This window comes from Colossoma macropomum, unplaced genomic scaffold (genome assembly GCF_904425465.1).
Source record: "Colossoma macropomum unplaced genomic scaffold, Colossoma_macropomum, whole genome shotgun sequence".
NCBI classification, from domain to species: Eukaryota; Metazoa; Chordata; class Actinopteri; order Characiformes; family Serrasalmidae; genus Colossoma; species Colossoma macropomum.
This window is the reverse complement of record NW_023495190.1, coordinates 130001-140000: the sequence shown is the minus strand read 5'-3', so window position 1 is coordinate 140000 and position 10000 is coordinate 130001. Positions and strand designations below refer to the sequence as shown.

General features: G+C 43.4%; 1 protein-coding gene across 1 annotated transcript in view; it reads left to right on the top strand.

The window, feature by feature from the left end:
* LOC118801115 (NACHT, LRR and PYD domains-containing protein 12-like) overlaps nt 1-10000 on the top strand; it is a 63619-nt gene that overhangs the window by 44469 nt on the left and 9150 nt on the right. The window contains exon 4 of the mRNA XM_036561288.1: nt 9189-9235. Coding sequence (XP_036417181.1) covers nt 9189-9235 — 47 coding nt within the window. The remainder of the gene's footprint in view (nt 1-9188; nt 9236-10000) is intronic.

The window sequence follows — 10000 nt, the reverse complement described above, 5'->3', positions numbered from 1 at the left end:
TTGTTGCTCCTTTTTCCTTTAGTTTTGTTATCTGTGCTCGTAGGCTGTGGTTTTCCTGCTGTAACTCTCTCAGGCTCTCTCTGAGCTCGGCTATGCTGGCCTGGCTCTCCTTCTTTAGCTGCTGGACCTCCTCCTGGAGCTGCTGGATGGGGCTGTTGGTGTTGCTGTCCGAGAGTCTGGCCTGTGTATGTTCTTTGAACTCAGTAAAGTCCAGCTCCAGCAGAGCCAGACTCTCTCTCAGCTGCCTGTCAGAGGGGGGAGGGGGAGGGGCTGTGGTGGGCAGTGTGGGCGGAGCCTCTGCACCATCTTCCTCAGAGTCTGTACTGTCCACAGCGGCGCTGGCCGCCTCTCTCTCCACCTCAGCCTTCAGCTGGGGAAAGATCTCCTCAAAGGAGTCCAGGCTGATCTCGTCTCCCTGCACTAACGCTGTGCCCTTAGTGTAGGAGGTGATGGTCAGTACAGGGTTGTCAGTGTCCAGGTGTCCGTCTGTGCAGACAGTGGTTCTTCCTCCTCTGCCGATGCCCTCTTTAAAGGTGAATCTGTAGTGTCTGCAGATTGCAGATGTCCGTGCGGACGGGGTGGCGGAGTGGAAGATCAGGGTGTTTTTAATCCTCTTGCCGTAAGGCCGGATGAAGTCTGTGTACAGAGTGTCTGGTTCTCTTTTAGGGTCTTTTCTTTATTTTTTCTTTTTCACTCTTACACTTCATGGGAAACTCCACCTCTCTGCACTGGCTCGGTTTCCATGGCGACCGAACATCTAACGGCTGCGTCTGGGGGGCATCTGGAACTTTAGCAGTTAGCTTAAGCTACTAGCTGTTAGCTGGGAAAGCTGAGTTTGAGCTTTGTTGTTGTCAGTTTTCAGCTTTTAGGCAGTTTTATAGTTCATTAGTAGGTCCTGCCCTGCTGTGTGTTCTTTATTGTCGTATCTGGAGTTCTTTTTCCTTTTCTCCTCTCTTTAGTTCAGCCGCTGTGCTCTGAGTTCAGCTAGCAGTTAGCCTCTCTGTCAGACCGCTGAGCTTTGATTTCTTCTTTTGGTGTTTTCTCAAAGGATTTAGTAAAATATAAGAAAAAAAACTTACAAAAACTGTTGTTAGCAATTTAATAATTAATTTTTTTAGTTATTTCCTCTGTTTGTCTCACTGTAAGACCTAAATTTAGATCATATTTCAGGAGCAGTGGCGTCTCTCTCTCTCTTTTTTCTCACTCTGTCTCTCTTTGTCTCGCTCTCTCACTCTCTCTCTGTCTGTCTCTGTCTCTCTCTTTGTCTCTCTCTCTCTGTCTTATTCTCTCACTCGCTCTCTTTCACTCAATTCAATTCAATTCAAATAACTTTATTGGCATGAATTGTAATGATCAATTGTTGCCAAAGCAATTAAATTATCCTAGTAGAATATGAAGATAAAGGTGAAGAAGGAAATAATGTATAAAAGAGTAAAATAATAAAATATTCATATGTACATACACACATACATACATACACACACATACACACATATACATACACACACATACACACACATACATACATACACACACATACACACACATACATACATACACACATATACATACACACACATACACACACATACATACACACATATACATACACACACATACACACACATACACACATATACACATTGTAAAATACACACAGATCAGATAAATGATATATATCCATGGGATCAGTTTAAGGCGCTGTGTCGCTCTGTTCTCTGCATTTGTGGAGGCTGTAAACATATTTAGCTGATAGTTCAGCACATTCTGGAGTCTCTCCTAAACACACCCCTAACAGATCTTCAGCTTTAGTCATTTCCTCCTTAAATGATGGGATATAAGTTGTAACTGAGCTGAATAATCTTCTCTGAGGTCTTTATATCTGTTACAGGAGGAGAGAAAGTGCTGCTCTGTTTCTGTTTGTCCTGAACTGCACTGATTACATACTCGTTCTTCTCTGGGCCTCCAGTGTTTTATGGCCTTTTTCTGTTTCTAAACTGTGATCACTCAGTCTGAACACTGTTAAGATGTTTCTTTCTTTGGGTTTATTTTGATCAGATAATCTGCTAGTCTGTATTCTCTCTTCAGGATCTGCAGCATTCTAATTTATTAACTGTGGCAATTTCACTGGTCCAATTGTTGATATATTGTTTTTGGTATGTTTTGTGGATCATTCTGATCTGTGTTGGTGAGAGGGTGGACTGGGCTGTGGTGTGTGATGGTGAGATGGTGGACTGGGCTGTGGTGTGAGATGGTGGACTGGGCTGTGGTGTGTGATGGTGAGATGGTGGACTGGGCTGTGGTGTGTGATGGTGAGATGGTGGACTGGGCTGTGGTGTGTGATGGTGAGATGGTGGACTGGGCTGTGGTGTGTGATGGTGAGAGGGTGGACTGGGCTGTGGTGTGTGATGGTGAGATCGTGGACTGGGCTGTGGTGTGTGATGGTGAGAGGGTGGACTGAGCTGTGGTGTGTGATGGTGAGAGGGTGGACTGAGCTGTGGTGTGTGATGGTGAGAGGGTGGACTGGGCTGTGGTGTGTGATGGTGAGATGGTGGACTGGGCTGTGGTGTGTGATGGTGAGATCGTGGACTGGGCTGTGGTGTGTGATGGTGAGAGGGTGGACTGAGCTGTGGTGTGTGATGGTGAGAGGGTGGACTGAGCTGTGGTGTGTGATGGTGAGATGGTGGACTGGGCTGTGGTGTGTGATGGTGAGAGGGTGTACTGGGCTGTGGTGTGTGATGGTGAGAGGGTGGACTGAGCTGTGGTGTGTGTTGGTGAGAGGGTGGACTGAGCTGTGGTGTGTGTTGGTGAGAGGGTGTACTGGGCTGTGGTGTGTGATGGTGAGAGGGTGGACTGAGCTGTGGTGTGTGATGGTGAGAGGGTGGACTGAGCTGTGGTGTGTGATGGTGAGAGGGTGGACTGAGCTGTGGTGTGTGTTGGTGAGAGGGTGTACTGGGCTGTGGTGTGTGATGGTGAGATGGTGGACTGAGCTGTGGTGTGTGTTGGTGAGAGGGTGTACTGGGCTGTGGTGTGTGATGGTGAGAGGGTGTACTGGGCTGTGGTGTGTGATGGTGAGAGGGTGGACTGAGCTGTGGTGTGTGTTGGTGAGAGGGTGTACTGGGCTGTGGTGTGTGATGGTGAGATGGTGGACTGGGCTGTGGTGTGTGATGGTGAGAGGGTGGACTGAGCTGTGGTGTGTGTTGGTGAGATGGTGGACTGGGCTGTGGTGTGTGATGGTGAGAGGGTGGACTGAGCTGTGGTGTGTGATGGTGAGAGGGTGGACTGGGCTGTGGTGTGTGTTGGTGAGATGGTGTACTGGGCTGTGGTGTGTGATGGTGAGAGGGTGGACTGGGCTGTGGTGTGTGATGGTGAGAGGGTGGACTGAGCTGTGGTGTGTGTTGGTGAGAGGGTGTACTGGGCTGTGGTGTGTGATGGTGAGAGGGTGTACTGGGCTGTGGTGTGTGATGGTGAGAGGGTGGACTGAGCTGTGGTGTGTGATGGTGAGAGGGTGGACTGAGCTGTGGTGTGTGTTGGTGAGAGGGTGTACTGGGCTGTGGTGTGTGATGGTGAGATGGTGGACTGAGCTGTGGTGTGTGATGGTGAGAGGGTGGACTGAGCTGTGGTGTTGATGTGAGATGGTGACTGAGCTGTGGTGTGTGATGGTGAGAGGGTGGACTGAGCTGTGGTGTGTGATGGTGAGAGGGTGGACTGAGCTGTGGTGTGTGTTGGTGAGAGTGTGAACTGGGCTGTGGTGTGTGTTGGTGAGAGTGTGAACTGGGCTGTGGTTTGCAGGTGATGTTTATCTGTGAGGGGTCTGAGGGGGTCTGTTTCTGGGTGTGTGCGGTTGCTAAGGTGCGCTGTGTGGTGGTAGGACTCTGGATGTGCCTGTGAGGTGATGGCGGAATTTTAAAGCTCGTTGGGGAGGGAGAGAGGAAACTCGCCCAGCTCTGCTCTGCACGCCAGATTGGCTGCATTGCGATGTACTTTTAAGATTTCTTTACAAAATTGTAAATGAATCTTTTCTATAAGAGTCGAGTCCCATAATGTGTCTTTTTGATAAATTATTGGTCCCCATACTTCACTGCCATACAAGAGTATGGGTTTAATTACATAACTAAATATGTTTAGCCAAATTTGGATTGGTGGGTTGAGTGTGTTTATTGATCGTTTAATAGTAAAATATACTTTTCTTGCTTTTTCTATCAGTGCATTCATTGTCCTGCTAAAGTTACCAGATGCATTGATTATTAGTCCTAAGTAATTATATTCCATAGTGCTGTAATAAAGTCTCGCCAAACGTAAAGTGGAATTTTGATTTGTGTGATCTGGCTTTTTTTTGAAAAATCATAATGTTGGTTTTATTGATGTTGATGTCTAATGCACAATTTTGACAGTAGTCTCCTAATGAGTTTGTGTTTTTGTAAGCCTTGTGCTGCAGGAGCTAACAAGACTAAATCATCTGCGTATAAAAGGAATTTTATTTCTTCCTTATTCAGTTCTAATCCTACATTTGATGGTTGTTCCAGGGTTGTTCCAGGTTGTTGATGTATATGTTGAAGAGGGTTGGGGATAAGTTACAGCCTTGATGCTCCACGTCCTTGTTTGAAGAATTCTGTTCTTTTGTTCCCTAATTTAATTGCGCATTTGTTATCATTATATTTGGATTTAATTAAATCATAGACTTTTCCTCCTATACCAGTTTGGAGTAATTGGAAGAATAGTCCAATGTGCCAAACAGAATCAAAAGCTTTTTTAAGGTTGACGAAACAAGCAAATATATTTCCTTTGTTTTGCGATGGACGTGTTTTTGAATGAGTGTATTTAGGGTGTAAATATGATCTGTTGTCCTGTGTTTTGGTAAGAAGCTGATTTGTCCTTTTGATAGTGCGTTATGTTCCATTAAATATGCTAATAATCTCTCTAAAGACTTTGCCTATATTGCTGTTCACACAGACACCTCTGTAGTTACGAGGGTCAAATTTATCACCGCTTTTATATACTGGTGTAATGAGGCCTCTATTCCAGAGCACAGGGAAAATTCCACTTTTGACCACTAGACTGTACAGTTTTAGGATGGCCAGTTGTAATTTAGGACTACTGAGTTTTAACATTTCATTCTTAATGTTGTCGATTCCACATGCTTTTCCACTTTTAAGAGCTGTGAGTATTTCTTGTAGCTCTTCTATGGTGATGGGATAATCTAGAGGGCACAGGTTATTTTTTATTGCTGATTCTAATTTTTTTCTGAGATTGTTTGAATTTAAATTATTGCATTCTGGATTTTTATAAAGCTCTTCAAAGTATGTTTTCCACGTTTTGCCATTTTTTATTGGGGTAGTTTTGGAATGGGCTGTACTGTATTTGTACCAAAGATTCCAAAAGGAATTTTCATTAATGGCTTTTTCCATTTTACTGAATTCATACTTCATGTATTGCTTTTTTTAGTGCTAATTATTTTTTTATATTGTTGAAGTACTTGGAGATATTCTAGTCTAGCTTGTTGGTCAGTTTGATTTCTGTGTTTTCTATTGGACAATTTTCGTAAGGTTTTCTTTGATATTAAACACTCTGAGTCGAACCACATTTCCTTTGGTTTTTGTTTCGATTTTTTGGTTCTTAATGTCCTTAGTTTTAATAGTTTTGTCAGCTGGTAGAAAACTTTGTTTAGATCATCTGTTGCTAAGTTTATGCCTTTTTTGTTAGTCTTGTAGTTTGTTTCAAGGAACGTATCCAGCATTAGCTGGATCTTCTCAGAGTCTGAAGCTGCTGTGTAATCAGTGATGCTCTGTTCTGTCCATCTGTATGTTTTTGGGTTCTTTGTTTTGGACTTGTTTGTTTTTTTCTTTTGTTGATTTTTTCAGTATAGTACTGTTGGGCTGTGATCTGATAAATGGAGTTGTGGTAAGACTGTGAAAGCATTGATGTGTCCAGGATTCATGTCTGTGGTGGCGTAATCTACTACGCTGCTGCCCAGTACAGAGCAGTAGGTGAATCTGCCCAGGGAATCTCCTCTCGTCCTGCCATTGACGATGTACAGACTGAGGCTTTTACATAACTGAAGAACATGTTTCCCATGTTTGTTAATTACACTGTCGTAACTTTGTCTCTGAGTTGTTATATGTGTGTGGTAGAGGGGGTTTGTTTAGGTACGTGTGTAATTTCCTCTAAATCAATAAAATCTTGTTCTCTGCCAGTTCTAGCATTTATATCACCGCAGAGCAAAATGTAGCCTAAGCTCTGAAAATGGCTTATTTCCTTTTGAAGGTTTTCAAAGGTGTCTTCTAAATAATGAGGAGAATTTGGTGGAGGTATATAAACTGTACATAAATAGACATCTCTGTCAGTTTCTAACAGATTCATGTTAATTTTGATCCATAGATGGTTTTTACCTGTTTTGATTGGGGTTATAAATGATCTGTATTCTTCTTTATACCACACAAGTAAACCACCAGAGTTTCTACCAGCTTTGATATGATGGTGTTTTGTAGGAGGTGCGTGTAGTTCTGTGTAATGGTTTGGGCAGAGAGAATTGATGTGGTTATCCCATGTTTCTTGTAAGATGATTAAATCTCTATTATATACACTATTTACAAAATCTGGATTCGTCAATTTTGAACCAAATGTTGAAGAGAATGAACCTTGAATATTCCAACAACTAACTGAAAAAGAAGCCATTGTCAGTCAATTACAGGTATTTCACAAAGAGGTATCCAATCTATAACCAATCATCTAACCATAAGATGAAGTAATCACTGTTTTTCGAATAATCTCAAGTGAATTAATAGTAATGACTAATGTATCTGAATTTAAAAGATATATATATATATATATATATATATATATATATATATATATATATATACACATATTTAAACACATATTTAAACAAATACAAGTAAAACAGTAGAAAGTAGAACTAGTTAAGTAGTTTGTGACAGACCAGGGTGATAAAGTCTCTTATCTGACTGGACTGTAGCTGGGTGGGTGCAGGTGGAGTTCCTCGGGCCACTACAGCAGCGTAAGTCTCAGGCTGTGGTGCTGAATGAGGGGTGGTCTGAGGCTGTGGTTGTTCTGGATTTGAAGAGGCTGGTGATGTGGGGTGTGCAGTGAAGTGGGGGTGGAGGCACTGAAAACCTCTCTGGGGTCTCTGGCTGCTCTGCTGGGGTGAAGGTTCTGGGATGAGTAGAGCTGTTCAGTTGGGCGTCCCAGTCTGGAGTGGACTGTAGGTCTGTTCTGGTGTAGAACTGTGTCTTTAATGTTTTTTACACATAGTTTCACTCCTTTTTGGTTGAGATGGAGTCGATCGTACAGGTGTGCATGAAGAATTTGTCCATGAAGCACTACTTGAACACTTGGTACCTGTGTACACAGTCTGTAGTGCATTGATGTTGTTGATGGCGTGTTGTGGTGCGTCCAGTCGTGGTAGTAAGGTGGAGATGGTGACTGTAGCTGTGGGGAATCTCCTGCTGGCTCTCATGGCTGTTTGTTTGAGTGCTTCAGGTATGTTTCTGCCTCCTTCAGTGAGATTATTGGTTCCGGTATGAATGATGATGTGCTGAACTCCTTCTCGATCCATGCTTGATAGCTGATCAGTGGCTTTTGATGTGGTTGGAGTCCAGACCTTTGTTGAGTTTTTGTTTGGGAAAAGACGCTTCATGTCCCCATATTTCCCGTTGGAGTCACTCATGAATATTATTTGGTGCTGTTTCTTCTCAGAGGGTGGTGGTGTCTGAGTGTTGTGTGCAGGTTTTACAGTGTTGTGGAGGTCCGTTGTGAGCGTCTGTGTGGGTTTTGGTAGAGTGGTTTCGGGGGGGTAGAGGTTGTAGAGGGTGAGGAGAAAGAAGTGGGAAGGGTAGAATGTGAGGGCTGGATCAGCGGTGGTGCTTTAGAGGGGGTGAGGGTGGGGGACGAAGTGAGCCCATTCTTGGTCTGTGGTTGCTCCTCACTCTGGCTGTGCTGCAGTGTCTGGGTCGGGGTGGTGGACTGTGTGACTGTGGTCAGCTCCTCTGTCACTCTCCGTAAAGCCGTTCTCAGATACTGGTTGTCGTCCTCTGGTTCTCTCATGGCCTGCTGTGGTTCTCTGATCTCGTCTCTCTGCTGCTGTAGTAGAGAGTGCAGTTCTCCTGCTGGCTGTTGTTGTTGTTGTTCTGATGCAGAACAGACAGAGTTCTGTCTCTCTCTCTCTGTTTCACTCTCTCTCTCTGTTTCTGTCTGTCTCTCTGTTTCTCTCTGTCTCTCTCTCTCTCACTCTCTGTCTCTCTCTCACTCTCTCTCTGTTTCTCTATCTCTCTCTCTGTTTCTGTCTGTCTCTCTGTTTCTCTCTGTCTCTCTCTCTCTCTCACTCTCTCTCTCTCTCTCTCTCTCTCTGTTTCTGTCTGTCTCTGTTTCTCTCTGTCTCTCTCTCTCTCTGTCTCTCTTTGTCTCTCTCTCTCACTGTCTCTTTCTCTCTCTCTCTGTCTACTACTTGTGCTTATTACTAACTTACTTATACTGCTTATTAATGTCTTATTACTGCTACTTATTACTGATTACAACTTGTGCTTATTGATGACTTAGTAATATTGCTTATTACTGACTTACTACTACTGTTTATTACTGACTTATTATGAGGTGAGTGTGTAGAAGGTTGAGGTGAGTGTGTAGAAGGTTGGGCGTTAATCAGTGAGCTTTAATCGATAAGCATGAGCGGTAAAACTGATTGTTCCCAGCGTCCTCCATGTCTAAGCTATGAGGCTGAACCTGTGCCTAAAGAAGATGCCATCCTAACTGGTGGTGTATCATGTGGCAAGTGTCAAAATAAGAGTCCCTCAAGGAAAATCAATTTAAACTAAGATCTGGCTCCTACAGACCTACCACTACTGATACTGATTTACTACTACTGCTTATTACTGCCTTATTACTGCAGCTTATTACTGACTTACTACTTATGCTTAATTATGACTTACTACTGTTGCTTGTTACTGAAATACTACCACTGCTAGTACTGACTTACTACTACTGATTACTACTGACTTACGATTACTGCCTATTACTGCCTTATTAGTACTGCTTATTATTGCTTTACTACTACTGTTTATTACTGATTTGCTATTGTTCCTTAAAACTGATTTATTTCAACTGATACTCATTTACTACGACTGATTACAATTAGTAGTTTTAATTATTGTGTGTGTGTGTTTGTTATTCAGGGTGGATCATGGAGGGGAGAACAGGATGAAACCAGGACTGAAGAAATGTAAGATACACACACACACGCACACACACACACACACACACAGACAGACACACACACAAAAACACACACACACTCACTCACACAGTACAAACAACACACACACTCACACACACACACACACACACACACACAGTACTCACAACAAACACGCACACAAACAAACACACAAAAAGTACCAACAATACACAAAAACACACACACACACATTACCAACAATACATAGAGATACACACAAACACACAGTACCAACAACACACACAGTACCAACAACACACACAGTACCAACAACACACACACAGTACCAACACACAGACACACACACATACACACAGAGATACACACACACTCAATCACACAGTACCAACAACACACACACACACACACACACACAGTACCAACAACACACAAAAACACACACACACACACATACACACAGAGATACACACACACTCAATCACACAGTACCAACAACACACACACACACATACACACAGAGATACACACACACTCAATCACACAGTACCAACAACACACACACACACACAGTACCAACAACACACAAACACACACACACGCGCACACACACAGTACCAACATCACACACACACACACATAGTACCAACACACACACACACACACATACACACAGAGATACACAAACACACACAGTACCAACAACAATCAAACACACAAACACACACAGTACCAACAACACACACACACACACACACACACACACACACACACACACACACACACACAGTA